Source organism: Delphinus delphis, chromosome 8 (genome assembly GCF_949987515.2).
Source record: "Delphinus delphis chromosome 8, mDelDel1.2, whole genome shotgun sequence".
NCBI lineage: Eukaryota > Metazoa > Chordata > Mammalia > Artiodactyla > Delphinidae > Delphinus > Delphinus delphis.
This window is the reverse complement of record NC_082690.1, coordinates 59,862,625-59,890,117: the sequence shown is the minus strand read 5'-3', so window position 1 is coordinate 59,890,117 and position 27,493 is coordinate 59,862,625. Positions and strand designations below refer to the sequence as shown.

The 27,493-nt window shown below is 54.6% G+C and overlaps 1 protein-coding gene across 2 annotated transcripts; it reads right to left on the bottom strand.

Moving 5' to 3' along the window:
* Positions 1-1,511: 1,511 nt before the first annotated feature.
* On the bottom strand, positions 1,512-25,890 carry STARD10 (StAR related lipid transfer domain containing 10). Of its 2 annotated transcripts, none has more exons than XM_060018320.1 (7): positions 25,681-25,890; positions 24,998-25,373; positions 5,510-5,657; positions 4,790-4,893; positions 4,014-4,131; positions 2,157-2,209; positions 1,512-1,929 (listed from the first exon to the last, which is right to left on the bottom strand). In XM_060018320.1, exons 2-7 carry the CDS (start codon positions 25,202-25,204, stop codon positions 1,684-1,686), a joined length of 876 nt encoding a protein of 291 aa, XP_059874303.1. In that variant the 5' UTR covers positions 25,205-25,373; positions 25,681-25,890; the 3' UTR covers positions 1,512-1,683. The 2 variants fall into 2 exon arrangements, with proteins under 2 accessions (XP_059874303.1, XP_059874302.1); XM_060018319.1 differs by having other exon boundaries at positions 24,998-25,309; positions 25,681-25,804.
* Between the last annotated feature and the right edge of the window lie 1,603 nt (positions 25,891-27,493).

The window sequence follows — 27,493 nt, the reverse complement described above, 5'->3', positions numbered from 1 at the left end:
CCTGGGAGGGACAAGCCACAAACCGCCCCACCCACAGAGCGGAAAGGGGCAGTTGGAAGCTGGAAGACCAGTCCCTGACCTCCTCCAGAAAGTCCTTACCCACTTTTCTTCGAGAAAATCCTATTTCTCTCCCTGGGCCCACATCTCTCAGGAGCAGGGTGGTGGGGAAGATTCTAGTCAGAGGGCCCAAGGATTCCTTGGCTTTATAAAGGTGGCAGCCTGAGGTCCTGGCTGCCAGGCAACTTCCCTGGCCTAGAGAATGGGAGCTTTCCACCCATCCTGCCAGCATACACACAGATGAGGGTCGAGGGTCTGGGGTTTGGCAGGCATTCCTAGGTCCTGTGTCCAGGGCTGAGATTGGGTGTCATTAATTTGAGCACCTACTACATGCCAAGCCCAGTGCTGGGCAACTTATTCCTTTTATCTCAATCTGCCTGAAGGTGAAAAATCATCACCCCAGGATATAGATTAGGAAATGAGGCTCCAAAGAAGTTCCAGGGCTTGCCCAAAGTTACAAAGCCAGTATTGGGTAAACTGGCCAAGTCCTGGTGAGTTACAGAATGTCCTGCCTACCCCTACTGGACATTCACCCTGCCCCTCTAGGAAAAAGTGGACTCCAAGCGTCTTCCTGACAGGCCAAGTTAAGTCGCTTACCGGGAGAGGGTAAGGCCAGAACTTGGGAAGAACTTCCGGCCCAAAATTCATATGGGGTACAAAAACACTGGAGAGGGGTGGAGCACGGGGCCCTCCTCCCGACCTGATAGCGGGGGTGACCCTCAGGCAGCAGAGGGCACCTGTGGGCTACAGAGAACAGGAGAGGCCCAGGCATCCCTCTAGACTTCAAAGCCTAGACATCAAAGCAGCCAGGTGGAACACAGGATCAGGGAACTGGCATCTGACCACTGGCAAGGGGTTGGAGGCCCCTCCCTTTCTGTTAACACAGGCCTGAGGTCTCCTAAATGATCTAGGGAGGGCTCAAGTCACAGGGCCTGGTCCCTCCACTGCACTGGAGTCTGATGACACTCACCTCAACCCCCAAACTCCCTGCAGAACATGCTGCCCCCAAGGACCTCTCCCCCTCTTTCTGTCACAACTGGAGAGTGTCAGACCCCGAGTCCATAGGTTGGACCCAGGCGGCCTTAGGCTGAAGGTCTTACAATAGAAGCCCACTCTCTGACCCCTGACCCCGGGCCTCTGGCCAGACCTGCTCCTTCTCTTAGAGCAGCAAAAGGCAGCCAAATAGCTTGCAGTGAATGGCCGAATGAACACACAACAAGGACAGGTGGATGGATGAAGAGTGAACTAATGAATGGATGCAAGGATAATGAACACACCAGGGACAGGAGGGGGTGTGTTCCGAGCTGCACATCGGGAAATGAGGGGATATCTAAAGGAGCAAAGTCCATGTGATCAATAATAAAATTAACAAAATGAACTGTAGAACAGAGGGACCGAGGGTGGCGCCTGTGCCCTGAGCAAGTGGGAAGCAGGCACAGTGATGAGCCGGCTGAGTCTGTGGGACCGTTTATTGGGGCTGTGTCCAGCCACGCCGCAGCGCCAGCCTGGGCCGGAGCCCAGCGTCCCCAGGAGGCGCAAGGAGTGGGGGAGGGGAGAAAGCGCGGGAGCATCCGCCACCCTTGGGCTCCGCCCCGTCTTGTCTCGGTCCCTGCCGTGGTGCTGCGCTCAGGTGAGCGAAGTGTCGTCATCACTGCCCTCGCCGCCCGCGCTGCCCACGCGCTCCTCCCGACTCTCTGCCACCGCACTCTCGTCGATGTTCTCCAGCGAGTCCGCGTGCTGCACAGACAGCTCCGACAGCGCCAGGCTCGGCAACGGGCTCTGCTCTGGGTGTAGCCACGGCTTGAAGTGCGGTTGATGCTTCTGCTTCCACTCAGGGTATTTGACGCACGCCTTGTACATCTTCTTCATAGCCTACGGAGTCGCCGCACCGCTGAGTAAGGGGTGAGGTGGGAGCGAACTGTCTTCACCACATCCCCTCCCGCCCCCTCCAGCGGCTCAGTCCGCAGCTCCCAGGATCCTGACTCTTGATCCGGTTTTCATAACTCCGCCCCTCAGCCCTAGCTCCGCCCCTGACCCCACCCCCTCATCCTGGAACCCTCTCCCCCAACCTCCACACCCGCAATCCCAAGGCCACTCACCTTGGGAGCCAGGAACTGAGAAGATTTATTCACCACCCACTTGGGTAAGGAGCCTATGAGGGCAGGAACGGGTAGTGAGGAGAAAAGGGAAGCAGCAACCTCAGGGAACCAGCCCCCCACAAACACACATACCAGCCCCCTCACTCCAGCCTGGGGCTTCCAGGGAGGACACGCTCTTCTCCTTAGGGAGGGGGTGCTGTGAGGCAAGTCCTATAAGACTTCATCATCTTCACCCCCTCTTTCTACCTCAGACCATGGTCCTCAGGCTCAACTCTGTTAACCCCCCACCTCCACCACCCCCTGCCTCTGCCCTCTGCTGAGCCCAAGGGCTACACAAAAGAAAACCACAGGGTCCTAGGTGACCTCAGGCAACACCTGGGTTGAAATCCTGGCCAGTCGAGCTCCCACCTGCTGCCTCCCCTCTACTCACACCGACCTCCCTTTTCTCATACCCAGTCCCTCTACCTTGAATGGCCCTGGTGCTCATCCGCTGCTCTGCCTGTCCTTCCAAGCCCCCTGGCCCAGGAAGCCTAGCTGCTACATAGACCTCTTGGCTAAGCACTCCAGCCTGTCCTGACCTAGAATCCACAACCCAGCTCTCCACCCTGTCTGATTCCCAAGTGTCTGCTCTGCCTCTGACACACAATAAACTTACTCAGTGAGGTACCGGGGAGCTCTGGGCCTGGGCCAGTGGGCCCTCGGTGGTGCTGGGGGCATACCCAGGCAAAGATGCTCAAGGCTTACCCCTCCTCTAGTCATTCATCCATTCCTTCACTCACTCCACATTCACTCAGTGATACCCACCCTGGACCAGCCCTGGGGACCGAGAGAGGAACTCACTGTCTGGGGGGCCCCAACAGTATGCCAAGTACTCTGCTAGAGGGGGATGGGTCCACAGGGCAGGGAGCCAGCAAGTCCTCTGGGTATCAGGGATAGAGGTGGTGAAGCAGCCCTGGAGGGATGAGTAAGGGAAGAGAGGTGTTTCTAGGCCGAGGGAAAGGGCTGCTTAGATAGGTAGGAAGGTGTAAGCTATGAGGAGGGACTGGGAAACCTGGGGAGGGGGCTTGGACTTTACTCTGAGGGCAATGGAAAGTCACAAAAGGATTTTAAGCAGAAGAGAGTCACAAGGAAATAAGTCCTTTGGAAAAATTCCTCTGGTAGCTGTATGGACAGACAAGGTCGCTGAGTATGGAAAGAAATGACAGATTTAGGAGCTATTTAGAAGGTAAAATCAATAATTAGTGGCTAGATTTGGGAGCTGAGAAGAGGGGACCCCAGACAACCACCAGGTTTTTGGCATGAGTGACTGGAGGGAAGAGACTTAGGAGAAGGGGCAAGTTAGGAAGTGAGACAGTAAGTTCATCATCGGACACAGGGAGCCTCAGGTCCTAAGAGACACCCTGAGGGACACGTCCAAGAGGCCAATGGCCACAGGGATCTGGATCTCAGCAAAGAGAAACATGTGGTCAACCTAGCCACAGAAGCCTGGGGAGTAGCTGAGCCCTCCCAAGGGAAAAAGCACTGGGGCCTAGGAAACCCAGACCTTCAGGATGGGAGCCAACAAGGCAGAGTGGGAGCAGCCAGTGAGCAGGGAGCAAGTCAGAGCGTGGGGGAGCGGGAGTCCATGAAGAGTGCTAAAAGCTTCGTCATGGAGCAGTGGCTACCACCGTGGCCCTTGCTTTTCAAACCATTGTAAAACCTCAAACTTCGGTTCAAAGAATGTTTTGGGTGTAGATGCCCCCAAATACAAAACACCTCCCAACAGAGGCCCTTCTGGATCCCAGCAGATCAAGTAGATCAAGCCCCATCCCCTGCGGTATACAGAAGGATCCCATGATCCCAGGGCCAAGCCCTCACCTTTGGGGTCCACCTGAGCCATGTAGGTGATGACGCAGCTCTTGGGCCCCGTGCTCTGGATGAGGTAGCCCGTCTGGATGGACACAGCTCGGACCAAGTCTTTCCGAGGTGGGTATTTCTGGGGATGGAAGGCACAGGGAGGTGAGACTCAAGGTGTGGGAAAAGAAGGTGTCTTTGTAAGTACACTTAACACACACACACACACACAGAGTTGGTTCACATCCCCTGGCATCCACTCCAGGCCAGGCCCGATATTGGGGTGAGGAGAAAGGGAGGAGTCAGGAGTCATCCTTGCCCCTCTTAAGCTTCCCCTGTTCCCCTCTAGAAAGACCCAAGTCTGGGGTCAGGGCTCATGAGCAAACACATGGGCGTGCATGAGCGCGTGCACACGCACACGCACACACACACACACCCTTGCCCAGGCCAGCTGCACCTGCCTGTCCTGCCTGCCATGGAGACCCAGACTCAGGGAGGGTCAGAGGACCCTACCTCTCACCTCTTGCTCCCCCTTTCCCAGCCAGTCCATCCCACCCACTTGTCCACAGTGATGGCCCACACCACCCTCTCCTCATCTGCTTGAAAGCCCCAGCAGGAAGACAGGAACCATTATTCTCACTGTATAGGAAGGAAACAGGGACAGAAGACTTCCTGCCTGGCCTGAAGTCACAGAGAAGTCCTGGTAGCAGCCAGGGTCCTCTCCCTGGGTTAGGTCTGCTGGCCCGGCCCTAGCTGGCACCTTCCCCTGCCCACCCAGCAGGGAAGGCAGGTTGACTCACGGGATGTTTGACTGAGTAGTTCATAATGATGTAATCAGTGCCCATGGGAAGCCAGGAGCGGAGGGTGATGACATCACGATTCTTCAGGGGCTTTGGACACCTCCCTGTAGAGGGCAAGGGACAGTTCAGCCAGACCGCTGGCCTGCCTGCCTGAAAGGTCGTGGCAAAGCCCAGAGACATAGGGATGCCTGGTTAACTGGCAGCTCCCCCGGTCCAAACATGTACCCCACCACCACCACCAGACCTAGTTTCTGCAACTAGCAAAGAGACAGCACAGAACCCTCTCCCCTCCTGCATCCAGCCATCCCTGCTCCTCACAGCCTCACACAGCCCTTACCTTGCTGGCCTGATCTGTTTGCATATGTGAATGTGAGTGTATGAGAAAACAATAGTATTACTGTGAGCGTGTCCATGAAATGTGTGACTGTGAGTAGGTGGCATGTGGCTGTGGGTTTTGTACATGACTGTGCATGTGTGTTTGTGTGGAATGTGTATGCTTGAACATGGGAGTACATATGTGTGTGTGAGTGCACATGTGTGCTCAAGTGTCTGGGAGTGGATAGGGATTCAGGGAGGGCAACCCTACATCTCTGCACTCAGGTCTCTGAGCAGCCTGGCCATGGGAGTGACCCCAAGGAGGGAACGGGGGAGGAGGAGGCTGGGCGGGAGGCCTGGATGGAGGTGGAGGGGGCTGGGATCGGCGTGCTTGCGTCTGCTCACAAGAATAATAGCCCACGTCAGCGTTGACTGTCAAGCGGGCAATGTCAAAAGTTTCAATGACATTGCTGTCCCACTTCTTTCGGTATTCAATGTCATGTAGGACGTCGTAGAGCGTCTCTGCTGGCACATCACGGCACTCCATCCGGCACTGCAGACAGACACATGGGTTGTCAAGGTCACACAGGGCTCAAAGTCCTGGCTGGGGGATGGGAGGGCAGACAGGCAAGGAGGGAGGAGGAGAAGGAGGACAGGAGGAACAGTGACCTCTGAAGCCAGCATGGGCTCACCTCTTGCCATGAGCCCTGTCCAGCCCTCCCAGAAGCCACCTGTGCCAGGAAAAAGCCCCTGCATCCAGAGACTGTCTCCCCCATCTCAGCTGCCACCAAACCTCCCCATTCATCCCAGTCTCCTCCTCTAGGAAGTCTTCCTGAATTACCCAGCCCACTTTCTGGACTGCCATACACTGAATCTCTTTATCTGTGCCCTCCAGGTCCCTGAACTTCATGGGCAGAGGTTCAGTCGATTCAGTACAGAGCCTGGTACGAGTACATGTTAAATGAAATGAAAGCATGAATGAACAAACAAATGCCTAAATGGATGATGTCTTTCCTCCATGGTACTTATCACCTGGTACTTATCACCATTTGCCCTCCTTTTTCTCTTTTTTCCGCCATCCGACAAACACCTTTGTTTTTTGTTTGGTTTTGTTTTGTTTTGGGTTTTGTTTTGTTTTGTTTTTGGCCATGCCGTGCAGCATGCGGGATCTTAGTTCACCGATCAGGGATCTAACCCATGCCCCCTTCAGTGGACGCACAGGAGTCCTAACCACTGGACCGCAGGGAATTCCCCCAACAAACATCTTTGGATTTCTTACTATTTATTAGCCTTGTTCTCAAAGAGCTTTCCATCTAGGGGAGAAAAGAGCCGAGGACACTTTTTTTTTTTATTTAACCCCCACAATAACTCTACCAGATAAGAAATCCAAAGAGGAACTTAAGGCTCAGAGAGGTTAAGGAACTTGCCCACGGTCACCCAGCTGGTAAGTAGCAAAGCTGGGATTTAACCTAGATCACGTGTCTGGAAAGCAAATAAAAACAGAACCAGGTTTTACTAGATTTACACTCAGCAAGATGAAACTCAGTCCATATCCTTGTTCTGTGATTTTTTTTCACCCGAAAGCCCAAACCCCAGGATCATGTTCCCCTCAGCAAATGGACAAGTTCTATTGTGTAGTTTAAAAAGGTTTCCCAGAACTGGGAGTTCAGACGGTGCCAAGGGAACCACACATTACTTTCTACTAAAAAGTAAATACATGCAACCATATGAGGGAGGGGTCACATCACCTTCCCCCTAATCTTGGCTTAGGCCCTGGCACCACTAATGGTGATGAAAGGACACAGGAAGGACACTACCCATTGGGTATTCTAGGCACCAGTGAACTCATCAAGCCCTGGATATGCTTCAATTAACAGAAAATACAATGGACAGAGGAACAAGTTAAGTGTTACCATAAGAATACAAGACAAAGCCAGATGGTGAGACATTCTGCAGGGCTACTAGTCCAGTCTCTTCTACAGGTCAATGTCATAAGGAAGGAACTGGGCTAGACTAAGACTTATAGGACAAATAACCAGATAGAAAGTGTGGTCCTGGATTACATACCGGCTTGGACACAACAGCTATAAGGACATATTTGGGACAACAGGAGAAATATGAGTATGATCTGAGTATTAATTAGATGTGCTGAAAATTTACTGAAACAAAATGGTGGAGGTTGCTGCCTGAAGCAAAGCAAGTTACAAAACGGAGTGCATGATATAATCTCATTTTGGGGGAAAAATATATGCACAGAAAAGGCCTGGGAAGCACAATCGCTAAGGTGTTAAGAGTGGCAATCTATAAATGATGAGCATATAATAGCTTTATTTTCTTTTTGCTGTCTGTATTTCTAATTTTCTAATATATATATAGTACTGCTTCTGCAATAATGGAAAAAAATTAAATAAAAATGTTTCCCAGAGATACTGAGAGGTGCACTCACCACAAGCACTATGCTAAGGGCTTTCTACACATTTTACCACATTTTATTCCTACAGCAGCACTCTGAGGGATAAGCCCCATTTTAGTTAAGAAAACCGAAGTTCAAGGACAGCTCTAGCCTGCAAAGACTCATTGTGTGTCATCCTCCCTCCCTGCCCTCTGTTTGCTTTTCTGCTCCACCAGGTGGTATGACTAGATCCAGTCATTTAACCAGCTTCAGCTCTGTGCAGAGCATAGAAGAGTCAGAGATGAATCTGAGGCCTGTCCTTCAGAGGCTTCCAGTTGAGAAAGGAGACCAACTTGGAAACGGGGAGGTACCCAAACTGCCCAGTGGGGCACAGAGGAGGTGGTCAGCTGTGTGGGGTGAGGCATGTGGGGAATCAGTCTTCATGGAGCAGCTCAGCATGGAAGGTAGGCATCTAGCAAGTGGCCCTGGCAGAGAGAACAGCGTGGCCTGTAGGGAAGCTGAATGAGTTCCATCTGCTCCAGTGCCCATGGTGTGCTGCAGCCTAATACTCAAAGGTCCTGCCTCCAGGTCTTCTTGGAGAAATGCGTAATTCCAGGGCTACGTCGGAGTTAAGTATAAGATGTACCTGGAATATCTCACTGTGCCAGAAAGTAAGGACAATGTACTAACAGAATGATAGGGACCTTGCCCAGCAGACACAGGAGCCAGTGTGAAGGACTCCCGCTGGTTCCATGACCAACTCATCAGGGTTTGCCAGTTTAGCAACGGAAGTCCGTATCCCAGGAAATCCCTCAGTCCCAGGCAAACAGGACAGCTGGTCCCCTACCATGGGCTAAAGCTGGGCCAACTCGTGTATTAAAATAAATAATGATAGTAACAGATTATATTCCACTGAATAAAATAGGAAAGCAAAGTATATACAGGTATGAATAAATAAATTTAATGTTTAATGAGGAATAGGGTATTTATATAGTTTCAAAGTTCCTTCCCATCAAATCAGTAATTTCACATTGCCTGGCAGATACCACCTTAATCAAGTGATCAAAGTGAACATCATTAGTGATAGGACAAGTTACAACTGGATGTTTCCTGATAGGATGCAATAAAAAAAATACAGGTACCACTTATGTGATATTTCTGCCAAAGATGCATGATCTGAATCTAATCATAAGGAATATCAGACAAACCCCAAATGAGGGACTTTTACAAAATATCTGGCCTGTAAGTGTCAGGGTCATGAAAGTCAAGGAAAGACTCAGGAGCTATATCAGACTGAGAGAGACTAATGAAACATGAGTGAACGAATAAATGAGTGATTGAACAAAGTGATGAGAAGGATGGGATGGAGAAGATGGCAGAGGCCGGAGCTGGCATGGTCAGGAGCATACAGACAAACTTCCACTGTGCAGCGACACTGAGGTCTGGGTGTTGCACCTGACATTCAACACACACACTCACTCTTCACCCCCCGGTGAGCTGTGCTGCAAAATAGAAAGCTGAGGCTCAGGAGAGGAAGCAACCTGTCCAAATCATACGGCAAGAAAGCAGCAGAATTTCAAAACCGGATCTTCCGATACTCTTAACCATGAAGGAGCACTCAAGTGTGGCTTCTGAGGAAACCACAACTTCTCTAAATCCAAGTATGGAAGCTGGCTTGGCTTTGCAAGTCCTCCAGACAGTGACTGTATATGAAGGAGTAGTGACAGAAGAGTTATGCTTTGTAGGTTAGACTCCAGCCTGGGGATTCCTCTTCCCTCAGGCCAGCCTTGGTGCCCCCAGGGCAAGCTGCACCCACGGCTGGGTGCACTCTGAGAAAGGCCTACACTGCCCAGACTGCCTCTTCTCCCTCTGGACTTCTGTGGCTTCAGGACCAGGGGCCTCCCTCTGGGACAGCAGGCAGTGGGAGGAGCACGCAGAGCCACGAGACAGACCAGGCACTGAGTTGAGCATAAACTCTGCATAACATTTTAAGATAAAGAAGGAAACTTCAAAGGGTTCCCAAGCTCACGGCAGGCTCCTAGGGAGGAAGGTCAGCTGTGGGGCCTGCTGGGAAGGGGAGAACTCAAGCTGTGGAGGCAGCGCTACAGGTGAGGAAACCGAGGCGGTCCAGGTGGCCAGTCTGGCTTTGGGCCCGGCTCTTTCCACAGCCCCCAGGAGGCTGCGTGCATGAGCCAAGAGGGGTAAATTACATCCAGCATTGTTCCTGTGTGCAGCTGCAGCCACCACATGGGCAAGGTAATTCTAAGAGGCTTCTGGAGGGACAAGTAGGGGTAGAGGTGAGTCACTGGAGAGCACCTGGTGGGCGGGGCTGTGACCAGAGTCCACAGCCATTGGGCCCTGCGCAAGTCACTTACTTTGGCTGGATGCTTGGGAGCTCCTCCTGGAAACCAGAACTGAACGGGAGGCAGTGCCGGGGTTGCTCAGCCAAGGAGCAAGCCATGCTTGGCTGCAAAGCCCTTAAGGCCTGGTTTACAGCAGGAAGTCCCACATGCAGCCATTTTACAGCTGAGAAAACTGAGGCCCAGAGGGAGCAGGTGACACGAGAGAAATTAGACTGTGTACCCCCTACACTCCACTCTCTCCAAACCCCATGAGGTAGAGAACCGGGATTGCCCAGAACCCCAAAGAGCCATGGTCGAAGGGAATGGACAAGCAAGAAAGGCCATCAGGGGTGACTCCTGCAGGCTTTGAGTCTGGCAATCCCAGGTTCCAATTCCAGTTCCTCCCCTTAGGCACAAGATTGAACTCACCTGAGTCTTTGTTTCCTCATGTGAAAAATGGGGATAATAAAAGTACCTATCTCGGGGCTTCCCCGGTGGCGCAGTGGTTAAGAATCCACCTGCCAATACAGGGGACATGGGTTCAAGCCCTGGTCCAGGAAGATCCCACATGCCGCGGAGCAAGTAAGCCCATGCACCACAACTACTAAGCCCGTGTGCTACAACTACTGAAGCCCACGCACCTAGAGCCTGTGCTCCACAACAAGAGAAACCACCGCAGTAAGAAGCCCACGTACCACAACAAAGAGTAGCCCCCACTCACCACAACTAGAGAATGCCTGCGTGCAGCAAAGAAGACCCAATGCAGCCAAAAATAAATTAAATAAATAAATTAAAATTTAAAAAAGTACCTATCTCATGGGTATGTTGTGATTAAATTAAATGAGATAATGTATGCAATATGCCTGGCACATAGATACCCCCAAAACAGTAGCTGTTATTACTTAAGCAGGCTTCCACGAGCAGCCACGCACCCTTCCACACGGCCAGGACCAGGCCGTGTCTGCATGTGCCTCTTTACATTCTGGGCCCCAGGCGCCTCTCTTGCCTCACCTGGCCCTGCCCTTCCGTCCATCCATTCACTACTGCCCGGAGTCAGCTGTGTGCAAGGGCTGCAACTGTGCAGCAGGGAACTGGGAAGTGAGCCAGACTTGGGCCCTGCCCTAAAGAGGGCCCATCAAGTGGGCAGTGAGTGGGAGAGATGGGGACATAAAATCCCACTAGAGAATGAGCTGGGTTGAGGGGGTGGGCATGGGAACTGTGGGATCAGAGGGCAACTGAACCTAAAAGAAACTGAATTGCTGAAAGGGGAGAGAGGGCATTTCAGGCAGAGAGACTGGTGGGTGCAAAAGCCTGGAGGCTTAAATAAATAAGAAAAGAGCAGGGTCCAGTGCCCCAGCGGTGTCTCACTCTACCCTCCTCTCTCCCACCCCTTGCCCCGTCCTTCTTTGGGAGATGCCTTCCCAGTGCTCAGCATTAGAGAAAGAGGAATCTCCACAAGAAGAGGGAAGTGGTGGGGGAAGGGGCTGAAGTATCTCCCAGGACCCAGGGAGATGGCTGACCTGAGACAGAGGAAATGAAGTCAGGTCGTGTCCATGGGGCTGTGGTGTGGCTTTGAGGGCCAATGGCCAGGGCAGTAACAAGCAAACTGAGACACGGACAGATGGATCCAAGTCTGGCCCAAATGCCAAGACCTCACACAGCAGATCTCCAATATCCTTGCCCGTGGGATATATGGGGCACATGGATTATCCCAAAGTCCTAGGGACCCAGGAGATGATCTTTTCCACCACTACTCTTCAGGTCACCACTGGGAAAACTGAGGCCCAGAGAAGGGTAAGGGGTCCATCTGGGCTCTGAAACGTGCCTGTACTGACTTCTCACCACATTGCATTTTAGCAGTTTTGTTAAAGGAATAACTATTAAGCAAATCACCCTTTCCCAAAAGAACTGTATTTAAAACAGAGAAAGCACTCCTGACCCGGGTGGAGCACTAGCTGTCAAATCAATCATAGCCCCAAACAATAGCTACCACCTCAGTAACCATTACCATGTGCTCCAAATCACTAACTCATCATGCCACAAAAGAGACAGCAGCACCTGGACCACGGACCCCACAGGGGCTGAAATTTAGGTCAAACCGCCTCTGCCGTCAAGGGCGTCAAGCTGCACCCTGTGCAGATATTGTCTCTTACCCTCCCAACACCCTGATGGATATCATCACCCCCATTTTACAGATGCAGAAAGTGAGGCCCAGAGAGGTAAAATGATTAACCAAGACCACAAAGCTAACAGTGGTGGAGCGAACCAGAGCCTGGGTGTGCCTGACCCCAAAGTGTCAGGACTTTCTGCTCCCTTCATCAAGGGGCAGGACTGGCCCAGCTAAAACAAACACGCTGGCAACTGGAGACTGCCTTAGCTAATTGATGGTTATTATTATTATTATTTTCTTTTCTTTTTTTTTGCGGTACACGGGCCTCTGTTGTGGCCTCTCCCGTTGCGGAGCACAGGCTCCGGACACGCAGGCTCAGCGGCCATGGCTCACGGGCCCAGCTGCTCCGCGGCATGTGGGATCTTCCTGGACCGGGGCACGAACCCGTGTCCCCTGCATTGGCAGGCGGACTCTCAACCGCTGAGCCACCAGAGAAGCTCTATTATTTTTTAATTTATTTTTAAATTAAAAAAATAAATTTATTTTTAGCTGCGTTGGGTCTTCGTTGCTGCGCACGGGCTTTCTCTAGTTGTGGCGAGAGGGGGCTACTCTTTGTTGTGGTGCGCAGCATTCTCATTGCAGTGGCCTCTCTCGTTGCGGAGCACGGGCTCTAGGTGCGCAGGCTTCAGCAGTTGTGGCACGTGGGCTCAGTAGTTGTGGCTCACGGGCTCTAGAGCACAGGCTCAGTAGTTGTGGCACACGGGCTTAGTTGCTCCGCGGCATGTGGGATCTTCCTGAACGAGGGCTTGAACCCATGTCCCCTGCATTGGCAGGCAAATTCTTAACCACTGTGCCACCAGGGAAGCCCTAATTGATGGTTATTACGCAGAGCTCACTGGATTCAGAAAGGCTTGCTGACCAGGCAGGCGAAGCTCAGAGATTCTTCCTCTGAACAAAATTCCCGACTCTATCCTCAGCCCTCCCTGGGCTTAAAGGCAAGGCTGGGCTTTTCCAAAGCTCAGCACTGGAGCTCTGTACCTGGAAGTCTCCTCTGAGAAGACTTGGGCCATCGCGTTGCCCCACAAGCTCACATTTGCAGCAATTCCAGGCTGTCTGGTCAGATAGGCCTCTGTCCTGCTGCTTCCTGCCTGTGTGGCCTTGGCTTGGGCAAAGTACTTCAGTTCTGAATCCCAATATCTTCATCTGTGAAACAGGGATAATCCTCCCCTCGGAGCAGAGCTGTGAGGATTAAATGAGACTTGTACATAAAGCCCCCAGCAGCAGCTGCCCTTCTCCAGCCCTAGGCCCCGGCAATTTTCCCTGACTTCTCAGGCCCTGCCGAGGGGAGCACTTTCCTGCTAACACCAAAGGGCAGGACACGAAGGGGCAAGGAACAAAGTTTAAAACAAAAAAAGTGCCCCAGATCCTGCCACAGGGTGGATGCACAGGGAGGGGGTGCGTGGCCCTCTTATACCAGGGCCCTGCACAAGTCCACAGGCTCCACCCTCACAACCCACAACCAGGCACTGCCCTCACCATGTCAGTCCAGGTGTTGAGAGATACAGACACTGACCCAGGGCACACGGCACGTGAGAGGCTCAGCTCCAGCGGCCCCTCTGCCCTGTCTGCTCCAAGTCCTCCTCCCAGGGCTGCGCACCACCTGCTTGCTGGCTTCAGGGCCCTCTACTGCCCCTCCCAAAGGCCCCACACAGCCATCATCGAGCCAAGCTGCTAGAGCACCTGCCCTTGCCTCTGGGTTTCTGGGGCCCCCAGAATGGAGACCCCTAAGACCTTCCCCCCATGTCCCCACCAAATCTCAAGAGCAGCTCAAGGGCACTGACACAGGGCGTCAGGGGAAGCAGAGGTGGGGGTGTGTAGGAGGAGAGAGATCTAATAAGTCCTGCTTTCCCAGGACCTCCCCCTGCTGGTTCTTTGCTATTTTGCCCTCAAACTTCAGCCTGGCTGTGTCCTGCCCAGGCCACCTACCATGTCCCTAACTTACGCAGGTTGGCCTGGGGCCTCCTCCTCCACCCCACCGCCTCCCTTCATCAGCACACACTGCGATGCATCGATTCATCCTGGCCCCTTGCTCGTCCTGGCACCCCCAGTGCCTGGCATGGTCTAGTAAAGAAATGCTGCCTGAATGTAAGGAGGGACAGGTGAGCCAGCAAAGAGGCCATGCCCGCGTGAGCTTCTCTGACTTTTAGAGTGCTGGGGCCGTGCCTGGTGGCCCTCACTGCTTTGTGGAGGTCAGAAGGAAGGGTCGTTGTGAAAACCCCCTGGACGCTTGTAAAACTCTCTGTGGCACTCGAGGCTGATTACTACTTCTGCCATCATCCTCATAAAATGGAGTGTAAGGGGCGGGGGCAGAGACAGGTGAAGGGAGATTCTGGGACTTTCTGTAAGATCTTTAATAATTCTGATAAAGAAAAGTAAATTCAATCTGTACTGAAGTATCAGTTTATATTTAGTAAATAGCAGAAGTATATAAAAGAACCACTGCTTGTGAGCATATGGTAAAACTGTTACCCAGTTAGTGACAGCAAAAACTGGTTGCACTGGGCTTCCCTGGTGGCGCAGTGGTTGAGAGTCTGCCTGCCGATGCAGGGGACACGGGTTCGTGCCCCGATCTGGGAAGATCCTGCATGCCGCGGAGTGGCTGGGCCCGTGAGCCATGGCCGCTGGGCCTGCACGTCCGGAGCCTGTGCTCTACAACCAGAGAGGCCACAACAGTGAGAGGTCCGCGTACCGCAAAAAAAAAAAAAAAAAAAAAAGAAGAATGATACATCACCTTGAAGATCACTGCCCAGCTACTGAGGACTGTGGTCTCCCTCAGGGCAGGGGCAGGGGCCCCTCAGAACCCAGAAGAGGTCTGGCAGGGAGCAGTTGCCAGAAATGTTCCTGAATTAATGATTCTATAGCAATATGAGAAATATCCACAGATGCAACGTTAAATGAACAAAAGAGGACACAAACTTGCATCTGTGCCATGGTCTCAACTGTACATAAATTACCTACACCCTTGAATGAGAGCTGGAAGGAAACAGGGAGACGTTTTACTCAGGAATTGAGGCACTGAAGGATTAATTTATCATTTTTGGGTTCTTGTTACTGTTGGTACAATAGAGTTTATATAAGATAAAGAAACCATACTTTTTTTTTTCTAGGTTAAGTGTGTTGTCCAGAATCCCGAGGTCCTTGTTCCCTGGACCTGGGAGCCTGGACTCTGCTGAGATGGGCCTGAGGCTGCCCAGGCTGATGCTGAATCGCCTGGAAATGCTCTGTGTGGTGTAGCCATGCCGAGAGTAAAGCCAGAGGGGACTCAGGGTCCTTCCACCCTCAGCTGGGACACAGGCATGAAAATCCTGGGGGCTCATGGCAGGGACAGAAGGAAGCAGGGGGACGCAGGTACAGGGACGGGCACACCTAAGCAGAGTCCTACAGGATGAACAGAATAACAGATGGCACCCAGATGTAAGGAGGGGAAAGAGGCTCCTGGCAGAGGTGCTGGAGGGGACTGGAAATGGCCTGGACCGGCTGGGGGAAGGAGAAGGCTCATGCAGTTCCACAAGGTAACCCAAGTGAACAAGGATGGACGCGGGAGGAAATGGAGCTGTCCCTTGGGTACCTCAGACTGTTCATTCATTCACCCACTCAGCAAACGTTAAGAGCATGCCAGCTCTGTGACAGGCTCTGCACTAGGGCCTTGCAAATTCTCCTAATTCCATCCTCTCAACTACCCATGAGGAGGGAAGATTATGCCCTTTTGTAAATGGTGGCTGAGAAAAGTGAAGTGAAGAACCATCCTGGAACCCAGTGTCGACCCAAAGTCCACCCCTGAAGCTGTTCCCTAAGAACCAGGCTCTGCTCTGGAATCCCAGGTGGGCCAGCATTTGGCCAGATGAGGACTATCCCTGGAGGGTCCACGCTAGGGGCTGGGGCTGCTGGGGCAGCTCTGCCTGGAGTAAGGGGAGCTGGAAGGACACAGAGAGCAGGTTTGGTGTGGGCCCGTCACAGGCTCTCCTTCCCCCACCTTCAGCCTCAGAGTTCTCACCTGTAAAATGACTAGACAACCTCTTCTGAAGGGAAGGGGATCTGGCACCAGATAACCTCAACCCATCTTCTCTCCTAAAGTGCGGCCCTCCTGAGACCGGTGGTAGGCGGAGGTACTGCCATATCTCCCCTAGACACAGCTCCCAGAGGCTGCGCAGGCAGACCAAGCTAGGCCCCTCTGCTGCTCTCCACGCAGGGCTGAGTGACTCATCCCTACTGTGCCTCCACCCCCTTCCCCTCCCCCTACCTAGTCTCCAGCAGCCTCCCTGGACCCCCACCCCCACCCCCACCTCCCCACCCCCAGGCCTCTGCCGCTGAGGAACATCCTGCTCTGATCTCTTGGAAGCTGACCTCCTGGTCTGGAGCTCCCACCACTCTGCTCCAGCCCTGGCTGAGGTGGGGGAGCCAGACAGAGGAGGGAGACCTGAGAAAGAGCAGAGAGTGGGTGGGCCTGCAAGAAAAGAAAGGGGGTCGGGGAAATCAATGAGACAAGACAGGGGCCAGGGCTGACACACAGGCAAGCAGACAAACACAAACTGGATAAACACTTCCCTGGACTTCAGGCGCTGCCAGTGGCCTCATGCCCCCAAAGCTCTCTAGCAAGCTCCAGACTGCATTTTCAACAGCCTCCTGGGCGTCACCTCCTGCACAGCCCATAGGCTCACCCTCACCATATCCACTACTGTTGGATTATCCAACCCCAATGCCCACTCCCCTCTGCTCCCCGCCTGTGCCTGGAACCTGGGATTCTGCTTGGCCATGACCTTCCCAACAGCTCCTCTTCGCCAGACCCAGGCAGGCCTCAACATCCTTGCTTGGACCGGTGCAGCCACAGCCTCATCACTGGTCTCCTGGCTCCCAGGCTGATCTGCCACCTGGGGCCAGGGAGCTTTCTAAAACCCAGTGCTGGGAATTCCCTGGCGGTCCAGCGGTTAGGACTCTGAGCTTTCACTCCTGCCAGCCCGGGTTCGATCCCTGGTCAAGGAAATAAGATCCCACAAATAAAATACAATAAAATACAATAAAAAAATTAAAAAATAAAACCCAGTGATGATGGTACTGCCCAGCTTGAAAGCCTCTGCTGCCTCTCTCTGCCTTCAAGATCAAATCCTAACCAAAACGTCCTCCCCACTCTGGCTCGGCCTCCTCTCCTTCCTCACCCTTAGTCCGCACCCACCAAGACCTTCTCAGCCTGCCACCTGACTCCTGATGGGCCCCACAGGTCCCACCCAGATGCCACTGCCCCCCACCACGTTGTCAGCCACGTCTCCCTCGACCTGAGTCCTCACGAAGGGCTGTCACCATCTCCATCAGTCTCCCCACTAGGCCTTAAGAGCAGGGCCCAGGTCTGGTCCAACTCCAGGTCCCCAACACCAGCACAGTGGCTGGCAGAGTGGGTGGGAGACATGAGAAGAGGTTTGTTGAACGAATAAATAACCAGGACAGATTAACAAAAAGGAGGAAACGGAACAAGTAGAGACATAAAGGCAGAGGCAGTAACCATTAAAGACAGGGATAGAAAACACACCCCAAGGGGAGACTCTGAGACCCAGAGACATGCCCAGAGGCAAAGACAGGAGGCTGCAGGGAAGCAGGGAGGGGAAAACCGAGGCAGAGCCAGAGCTGAGCTGGGGGGCGGAAGCCACTGGGAGACAGCTGAGGAGACATAATTGGATCAGAGACAACTCTGCTGCAGTGAGGGGGTGTGACTCACACACACAAAGTAATGCCAGACACAGAAACACACACAGAGTCTCACATTCAGAGCACATACACCCAACCTTAGGCACGTGTACACACACACACACACACAAACACATTCAATATAGATTTAATGACCTTTGTCAGGTGCCCTGCCCCTGAGGGGCTCACAATCTACCCAACTAAGGACCAGATCACACACACAGGCACATACAATCCAGCTCCACACACAGAAGGCCAGACAACTCCCATCACATCATCCTGCCCTCATAACACACGACAACCATCTGCTATCTTATTTAGTTATTTGCTTCTATTTTGCTTGTCTCCCCCTCAGGATGTAAACTCATGACAACAGGGTCTGATGTGTCTGGTTTGCCACTAAATTCCTGGATATACTTGGTATACAGTATGTGAACAATAAATATGTGTTGAATGAATGAATGTTGGAGACACACAAGGGAACTCCATCCCCTCTGGCTGTCAGGCCTCTGCCTTAAGACTCATCACTTCCCTGGTCTAGTACAAGGTCCCAGGCAATCCAGAAGGGTCCAAAAACAGGGAGGAGGCATCAAGGAGATGGTAGCGGGATTTCTCAGGAAACGAAGGTTAGATGCAGGTTGTGACAGGGAACTCGAAGGATGAGATTAAATGGCCCAGGCAATGCAGAGGAGACCAAAGGCAGTATTTAGCTGTACTTCCCATTGGGTGGCGGAGGGGAAGGGGAGGGAGGTAAACTTGTAGGCATTGTTCAACTGCCCCAAGCCATAAAAATTCTAGAGAGAGGTCAGAGGTAGCAAGTAGCTGCCTTCAGGGAGCCAGGCTGAGAGGCAGGGAGGCAATTATTATGCTAAAACCCCAGAGAACAGCTCCAGCTGCCCAGTGCCACCTGCCCAGCCTCTCTTTAATGACAGGTGAGAGGAGTCTGTATTTGGTGTGGGACCCATCACTAAGTTCTGCGCCTGACACTTTCTTCCACTCCCTGTGTTGCTACAGCTCCAGGGGTCCCAGAGCATCGAGGCCTGACCAAGCGTGCCTGAAGTGAGGCACAGGGAGGGACAGAGACACCTCGAGCCCAGTGCATGGTCTAAGTACCTTTCCTCTCACCTGTTGCTGGGGTGGGGAGGGTGGATGCTCACCTGCCCAGATCAGGGGTAAAGGTAAGGGGGCAGGGTGGGAATAGAGTTTTAATTCCCATCTATCTCGGTGGCCGCTGGCCCCTCATGAACAGACTGGAGCGGCCCAGCTCAGGTCCCAGAACCCTAAAGAGCACCAGGCCTCCGGGGTCATGGCACCCGCAGCCCTGGCTCCAGGTGGCCCAGCCAGGCATGGAGACACAGGGGAAGAAAGAAAACCCATCTGTCTCCAGGACTGCCTCCTTTCTCTCATCTCTTGAAACTTTAAAGACTCTCGGCTGGAAACTGAGCTGGGGCTCGTTAAAGTTTAAAAGCCAGAGCCTGGGGACCTGGTCATGGAGGAACAGAGCCAGCCTGGGGGCTGAGGGCTCTTCTAGCCCCAGCGTGGATGGACACTGACTGAAGCCACCCACCCCACCAGTCCCTTGCCCCCAGGGGGCTGCACGTCCATACTATCTTACATCCCAGCCTGCACAAGAGTTATGCTGTAACCACCATGTCCCATCCTTTATCCCTCCTAAATCTTTCTGGATGCAATCCCTTGCTCCATTCCCCACAGTCCCTGCTTTAGTGCAGGCCTTGGCATGTCTGTCCAGACAAATACAGCAGCATCTTCCTCCTACCACCCACCTTGTCTAAAACCCTCCTTGGTACCCTAGAACCTCCAGGACCCAGATCCTAGAGCCTTGGTCTAGCTGTCTAATCACCTCCTGCCCCCTGAGTTCCAAGCCCCACAATGAACCACCTGCAGCTCTCCTAATGCACTGCCCTGTTTCCTGCCTCTGGGTCTTTACACAGCTGTTCCTCTGTATGAAATGCTCCCAATGCTGTCAAACTTGTACTCCTCATTCTCTACCCAATTCCAAACAGATCACCTGAGAATTCCTCCTCTGTGAAGCCTTCTCTGGCCCCCAAGGCTGGTTCAGAGGCCTGCTCTGGGTCTCTGCAGCTCCTGTGATAAGTGTCTGTCCCAGCATCCAACTGGGAGTTCCTTGAGGGCAGGGCTCGTTTGATTTCCTTCTTTGTCCCCAACTTGAATGAAGTGCCCAAAGACAGGCAGGGCAGCACTACTATTCACATGTGACAGATGAGGAAGCTAAAGCCTAGGCAGGGGCAGCAATCTGCCCAAGGCCACATGGCCAGGACTCTGGACCCTGTGCTCTCCCCCTCAGACCAACCCAGGCATCTCCACAAAGACTTCCCTGAAGCCTCCAGCCACCTCTGACCTTTCCTCTCTCTGATTTCCTGCACCTGAAGGTCCAGACCCTGACTCGCTGGGGTCATGCTCTCTGGGGGCCTGTCTGTCCCCTGAGGACAGCTCTGGACTACTTCCTCCAGCTGCCCTCACACCAAGTCAGAGCTAGAGCCATCCAGGATAGGGGACTCAGGGCCTCAGCCTGGATTCAGGAGCCCCATCTAGGGACCTCTCAGATGGCACAGACTGTCATGGCCTTAGCTCTCCATCCTTACTCTGTGTTCAGCAGTGCAGAAGCCTTTACCATGGCCTAAGGCCAGGACAACCTCTACAAACCACCTGCCCAGCAACTTCCTGTAGAGAAGGAAGTTCTTCCTGTAGAGGAGGGAAACTGAGCCCCAGAGGTGGCAGAGGCCCAGCCTGAACCTGAACTCACTGAATCCAAACCCCTAAAACTCAATTAACTCCTGCCTCTGCCACCACAGATAAGAAGACTGACTCATAAAGGTGAAGTAACCCCCCAAGGTCACACAGTAAGGACTGGGCTCTTGCTCAGCTGGGACCACTCCAGGGTGCCCTCCCACAACGGCACAGTACAGGGAGACCGAAGGCAGAAGACAGGGGTAGGTTCTGAGCCACAGGGTCCAGGAGACGGAAGGGCCCAATGGTGCTAATAAGCAGGCCCAAGGGAGTGAAGAGATCTCGGCCTTGGAGTCTCAAGGACCTGGGCTCTGATCCTGCCTCGGCTACCTTCTAGCTGTTTGACTGCACAAGTGAATTCTTGCCCTGAACCTCAGCTTTCACATCTGTTCAATGGAGTTCATAAGACTCACAACTACCACAGGACAGTTGTGAAGACTCAGTGGGACAACATGAAGAAAACACCTGGCCCTGCGGCTGTCCCCACCTTCCCCATGACCCTTTTGAGTCCCATGGACCATTAAGAGTGAGAAGGGTCCTTGGAGATCCCTGAGATGATCCCAAATTTTACAGGGGGAGAGAATGAGGTGCTGAGAGGGGACAGGCCAGAGCACTGGCTTAAGAGCTTGGAACCCAGGGGGCCTGTGGTGTGGAAGCAGGTGGCCAGTGAGACAGGTCAGGGAGGGGTCACTGAAGCTTTCTCCAAAGGGGAAGAGGAAGAGTCATAGGACAGGAAGTCAGAGGAGATAGGTCCCCACCACCCAGCTTTTTGTGGCAAGAGGAACCTCAGGTTCTCAGCTGCACTCCCCAAGGAGACCTCGCACCCCTGCTTCAACCATCAAGCCCCTCAAGGCCCCTACCCACCGGGCCCACTCCTGCCTCTGTGGTCTGCCTATGGACACCTGCCTCATGCAGTGGGCAGGGGGTCACCTGGAATTGTCAGTCTTCTCTCCACCAAGGTCTGGACACCTCTGAGGACAGGGGCCAGGTCTCCTCTGCCTCTCAGGTGGCTAGGTACACAGCAGCATCAGAGAGCCCGAGCACATGAGCATCCAGGGCAGGGCTGGGCAGGCCGTGTCATCTCCTGCTTTCTGTCCCCTGTGCCTCATCCCTCTCCATGGACCCCAGCCCAGGCGTTGAGTTTAGAGGCCCTTGGAGCCAGGAGAGCCCCATGGCACAGATGGAGACATAACCCAGAGAGGGCAGGGATGTGCCCACAGTCACAAACACAGCAAAAGAATACCATAGCCAGGACTAGACCTCAGCCTCTTCCCCAGCTGGCCCTGCTTGAATAAGTGACAGACGCCCCGGTTTCCCTTTTCTCTACTGCTACAGGAGCTGTGGGGAAGCCTGGCCTGGGCACTGAGAGACCTGTATTCAGGTTCCAAGCTTCCCTCTGCCTTGGACCCAGGATCCATGTGCAGCGTCTGCCTTTGGGACGAAGCCTGACCTCTCAGGAGGTGGTATCTGCCTCCTCTCCAGTGCCCGGAGCACAGTGCAGGCTTGGGACCAGACCAGGCTGGAGGCCAGGAGGGAGGGAAAGGGAAGAGGTGGCCTCCAGCAGCCCTGTCCCTTTGTCCTGGCTCCAAATGCTGGGCCAGAGCCACAGTGTCTTCCAGAAACCTCTGGACGCAGGGGCAGGGAGAAGATAAGCCTGGGGGAAAGGGAGTGAGGTGGAGGAAATCAATCAGGTAGGCAGATAGGTGGACCCGCTCCCCCAACCTGGGATCATGCACACAGGGCATGTACAGGAGCTTTTCCAGCTCAGAGGGCAGGCCCAGAACAGGCTGTGGGGAGGGGGGAGCTCAACAAATACCTGTGGTTGAGTCGCAGCCTCCCAGAGTGACCCAGGGGACTCTGGCTTCAGACCTGCTGTGTGACCTTGACAAGCCACTCCCCTTTCTGGGCCTCAGCTTTCTCATTTATCAAACAAGAATGGGATGATGAGAACACCACGTCCTTCAAAGAGTTATTGATGGGGTCAAATGCCAGAATGTTGACTAAGATGTGAGCCCAAGCTGAGAGAGGCAGGGGCTCTGGAGCCAGGCTGGCCTGGGTTCCACTCCTGCCTCAGCTGACATGACCTTAGGCAAGTGACATCACCTCTCTCAGCCTCAGTTTCTTTGTTTGTAGCATGGAGACAAGCCTGCTACTGCCCAGGACTGGCCGGAGGGTAAATTAGACCATGGAGAGAAACGCTTGGCTCAGAGCAGGGGCTCTTACCAGAAATGGATTCCTGGAATCTTGGGGATGGGGAGCTCAGAGACCTCTGCCTGTCCCCCACAGCTCCATCTGGCTGTGCTGAGGGGATCAGAGATCTCAGGATGCCCGTAACCAAGGCCCCAGCCTCCTCCTTAGGCCCCAGCTCTGCTCACCTCCTGGCCCCAGTCCCCTCTCCACTGTGGGGAGCACAGCAGAGAGAACTAGGCAGGGAGGCTAAAGGTCTGGGTGCCAAGTCTGGCTCTGCTGGGACTTGGCTGTGTGAGTCTGGGCTGGCCCCCGTTCCTCTCCGGACCTCGGTGTCCATACTTGCACCCCAGTGAGGGGTGAGTATGAAACTGGGGTTGTAAAGGCACCTCCAACCTCTGCTGAGTCTGAGAGGGAAGGAAGGTCAGGTGTATGCCCTGACCACAAGCCCACAATACCCCTGTTTTTCCAAGTCCCCTCCACTCCCAAGGAAGAACACCTGACAAATCTGATCTGGCCACAAGGGGTCCATTGTGGCACTCTGGTCCCCAGAACTGCCAACTCCAGTCCTGGACTAGGCTGGGTTTATTCATTAACCAAGCCAGTTGGAGGAGGCAGCTCCGCCCTGTTGACACAGAGGGTGGGAGTACTGGTCTCAGTTCAGACTTTCCCCTTCTCTTCCCTCTGGAGAGCCAGCTCGGTGGGGACCTTACACTTCCCCACCCCACTGCACAGCCCAGCCTTTGAGCCTTTCCTAGGTCACAGTCAGGAAAACAACCTTGTTCTCACAACTTTGCTCACCTTTTATTCAGTTTGTTTCTTTGTTCCTTCCTTCCTTCCACCCTTCATTCAACCAACATCCCTGCTCTGTCTGTGTTGGAGGTTGAGGACGCAAAGAAGGATAGGACCTGTCCCTGTCTTCAGAGAGCACTAAGCTGGAACATACCAGCTGCCCTGCCCTTCCCTGCTCCTCAGGCTCAGACACAGGTCAGGCCTCCGGGAAGGCCCCAGCCCAGGGTCCTCAGGCCTGGGTAGAGAGTCCCAGGAGGGGAGACACACATGGAAACCCAGAGAGAAAGAGACAGTCAGATAGCCAGGGTGCAGACAGAGAATTATAGAAGGGAGAAGGGAAGACAGAATGGGTGAGCCAGAAGACCACACGGGGACAGGTGGACAAAGGTCTAAATGACTAAGACAAAGTGAGGCAGAAAGGCACAGGGTCAGAGTGGGAAGGTCAGACATCTCTGGCCCTGGTATGAGGCCATGATGCCAGAGCTAAATCCAAATCCAAGAGCAGGTCCCAGGCAAGAGGGGCTGAAGTAGGGGACGGGCAGGAGTGCCCTCTGAGTTCAGTGTCCTCTTTCCACCTCTGCCCCCCTCCACCACAGGAATACACTCCTCCACATGTTCGAGAAGGACAGCAGGAAGGGTGAGGCAAGAGAAAGGGAAGGGTACAGTTTACTGCCAGCACCCCACTGAAGGGAGACCTGCCCCCTTGCAAAGTGGCACTCACAGCAATGCCAGATGTGTTATGTTGGAGGAAGCTACCGAGGCCTCTAATCAGAGCCTTCACCAGCCTATTCCCCATCTAGTTCCCCAGGGTAGGTGGGCTCACGGGGTCCCAAACCCCAAGCCGGCCCTATCTAAGCAAAGAGAAGAAAATCAGGGGGTTGTGAGGAACGGGGTTGATGGCTGTGAGGGAGGCTGAATGTGCCTACATCTTCCTTGCATCTGCTGGTCCTCTCCTCCCCCAGCCCACCCCCAGTCTGGCCCTGTGTAAGGCAGAGACATTTAAGCCCTGCTTTCAGGATCTGCCAGCCAGGATCCTGAGTCCCTGCAGGAGAGACTCAGGGAACAGCCAGGAGGGAAGGGGGAAGAGCAGAGCATCAGACAGGAAGGAATCAGATCCCTGGCACCCAAGGGTGCAGAGAGTGGGGAAAGAGACCCAGCTCAGGCTGAGAGAACCAAGAACTCAGGAGAGAAGGGCTCAGTCTCCCTCCTCAGATGACTCAAGTCAGGACGTGGTGAAGGCTTCCATGGGCAGAGGGCTCCCTGAGGGAGATCATTCTCCTAGGTAGGCCTGACAGCAGCCCACCTCCCCGGATCAGGCAGGGGTGTGCAGAAGCCTGGGTTCTGGCTGAGTGAGCCAGAGGGAGTCACACCCCCTCTCCAGGCCTCAGTTGGCCCACCTGTGAGATGGGGGCTTGCCCAGCAAACTGTGCCTCCTCCTGGTTTCTCACAGGAGAGTCTGAGGTGTGCAACCGGGTGTCTGTAACCCTGCGGGAGGACCAGGAGACTCCCTGGTCAGAGGAAGTAAGGGTGCAGTGCAGACTACACTTGCTGCAGGACAACCCTACCTTGATCTTGTGCAGGGTACGATCCATCTCCACAGCCTGCACCCACACAGACACGCCGGCCTTGCTGTAGGTCAAGTTCCAGCCCGCCTCGGCCTCACACTCTGACCGGAAGCTGCGGAAGTCCTGGTCGTCGGGCACCTGGACGCTGTCGCGGCCCAGGACTGGCCGAGGCCCCTGGGGCTCAGTTGAGGCAGCTGACTTCTCCATGGGGGAGGCCCAGAGCCCTGGTCCTAGTCCGGCTCTCCTGGGTCCTCCGCGGAAGCTCCAACAACGTCGACGCGGCTGCAGATGCTGACGCCACCTTACAGGGACCTGAAAGACCGGTTTGGGAACCGGAGTCAGTGCGCTGGGGGCGCGGGTGCGGCTGTCCGGGGTCCTGGCGGGTAGAGAGAGACAGGCAGGGGCTGGCCAGCGCGCACCGCCGGTACAGAGCAGTACGCCCCCCGACCCCTTCGCTAGGCGCGACCCAGACCTCCGGTTTGGGGGCCGGAGTGGGGTCTGCGTATCGGGTGCGGGGGGGGGGGGCCCGTCGGGACCCGGGGGGAGCCGCGACCCGAGGTGACGGACGGCCCGGCGGGGTCCGCGCAGCGCTGGCCGGACTGGCTCAACTAACTCGGCAGCGGCGCCGGCGCGGGGCCCGTGGTGGGGGTGGGGTGGGGTGCTTGCGGGGCCGGCCCGCTCACCTGTGCCAGCTGCTCCGCCGGGGCCCGCCGGGGCCGGAGGTGCGAACGCCTCTGCCGCCGCCGCCGCCGCCGCCGCCGCGCTGCCCGGGCGACCGGGGCCGCGCGGGGGCTCTGGGGGGAGGAGCAGTGGGTCCCGCCGCCGGCCCCGCCCCACGCGCCCCCCCCCGCCCCGCGCGCCCCCGCTCCCTCCCTCCCTCTCCCCGGGCTAGGCTGGGGGTTCCGGGGGCTCCGCTCGCCGGCGCTCGGTATTTTCCTGGCTGCGGAGGTGCAGCAGATGGGTCTCGGAGCCCCGCCCCGCCCCGCCGGGTCCTAGCGCCCGCCCTACCCGCCTCCGAAGGGGACCTGGCCCTACCAGTCCTCAGGCAGGGATCGGGGAGGGGCCCAGATAGAGTGGGCTCTGAGAAGAAGGGCGAGGAGGTGCTCGTAGAGGGATTCTGGAAGTTACCTGCGAACCCCTTCTCTTCAACACCCTCCCATACTCACAGGTACACACCTCTGCAACAACCTAATTAGACACAAGGAACCACCCAGAGACCCAAAGATGGGCACACTCCCCCTACCACAGTCAAGAGCCCATAGCTTGCAGCCCCCAACAACCACTAGCCACTCCCATCTCACTCCCGGCTGGGAGCTTTAACCAGGCTCTCCTCCAGCCCGACTCTGGCCCTTGTCCACCACCACCCCTCCTGAGCACCCACGCATGTATTCACACACCTCGCATGGATTAGACTAGGCTCTCAAGAGCATCTGGCCCCAGAGCTCTGGGGCTACCCTGTCCCTCCCCAGGCGGAGCTGTCCAGAGCTCCACAGCCACAGGGTAGGTAGGTCCACCAGTACTCCAGCCACCCCTTTCAGCCAGGGAGGCTGCTACATGCCCCCCTGGGTCCTAGTGCCAGCTCTGCCTAAAGCTGCCCCGTGTGAACTGAGGCCAATAGTTCAATTTCTCTGAGGTGAGGCCAGTATGAGTGGGGCAATGGGCCCAAGGCTAGCATTCACTGACCCTAGTGACTTGCCCTTGACTGCAGAGGGCTAAGGAGAGCTAGGGCCCGTGGTGAGCTCCCCTGGATGGGCAGCTAATAGGGCACAAGTGCCCATCACTTGTCCACTGCCACACGGAGAGTACATGGCCATCCTTCCCAGAACCCAGATCTCAGCCTCCTCCCACCCCAGGGTTCCTTCCTCTGCTCTGGCTGTCCCCATCATCTTTCTGAGCCTTAGCTTCCCATCTGTAGAATGCGAGCATCAGAATGTATAACCTCCTAGCCTCACCATCCTAGAGCTCTGGGATGGAACAGCTTTTCTTAAAGGTGCTGCAGAAAGATAAGGAGTTGTCACGGTGGGTTCACAAATAGAGGTGTTTCTTCCTGAAGTGCTTAGGGCTCTGAGATGTGTGTGAATCAGGCCCAATTTTAAAAGTGGAGGGGGTGAGCAGGGAGCCCTGATGGCAAGTGACCCCAAGGTCCATTCTGCAAAGTAAATCTTGTAAAATGAGTTGCAGGTCCCCATGAGGCTTGTGTGATGACCTTAGATCTCCAGTGTGAGGGGCATAGTCAGATAATCACCCTCACCCCTTCTAACCCACATTCTTTAAGTGTGTAGAAATGGGTGGCAGGGGGGCTGGATCTGGGTTCAGGAGGCCAGCGCTCTGGCTCTCTGTTATGCATGTCTTCTGCCTCCACCCCAACCCTAGGCAGTTCACTGCCTCTCCCCTGGCTTCAGTGGTTTTATCTGACAGCCTCATACCCAGGCTAATGGGAGATTCAAAGAGGGGTACACAGAGCCTGCTTTGTGAACTGTAGCCTCTGGGATCTGC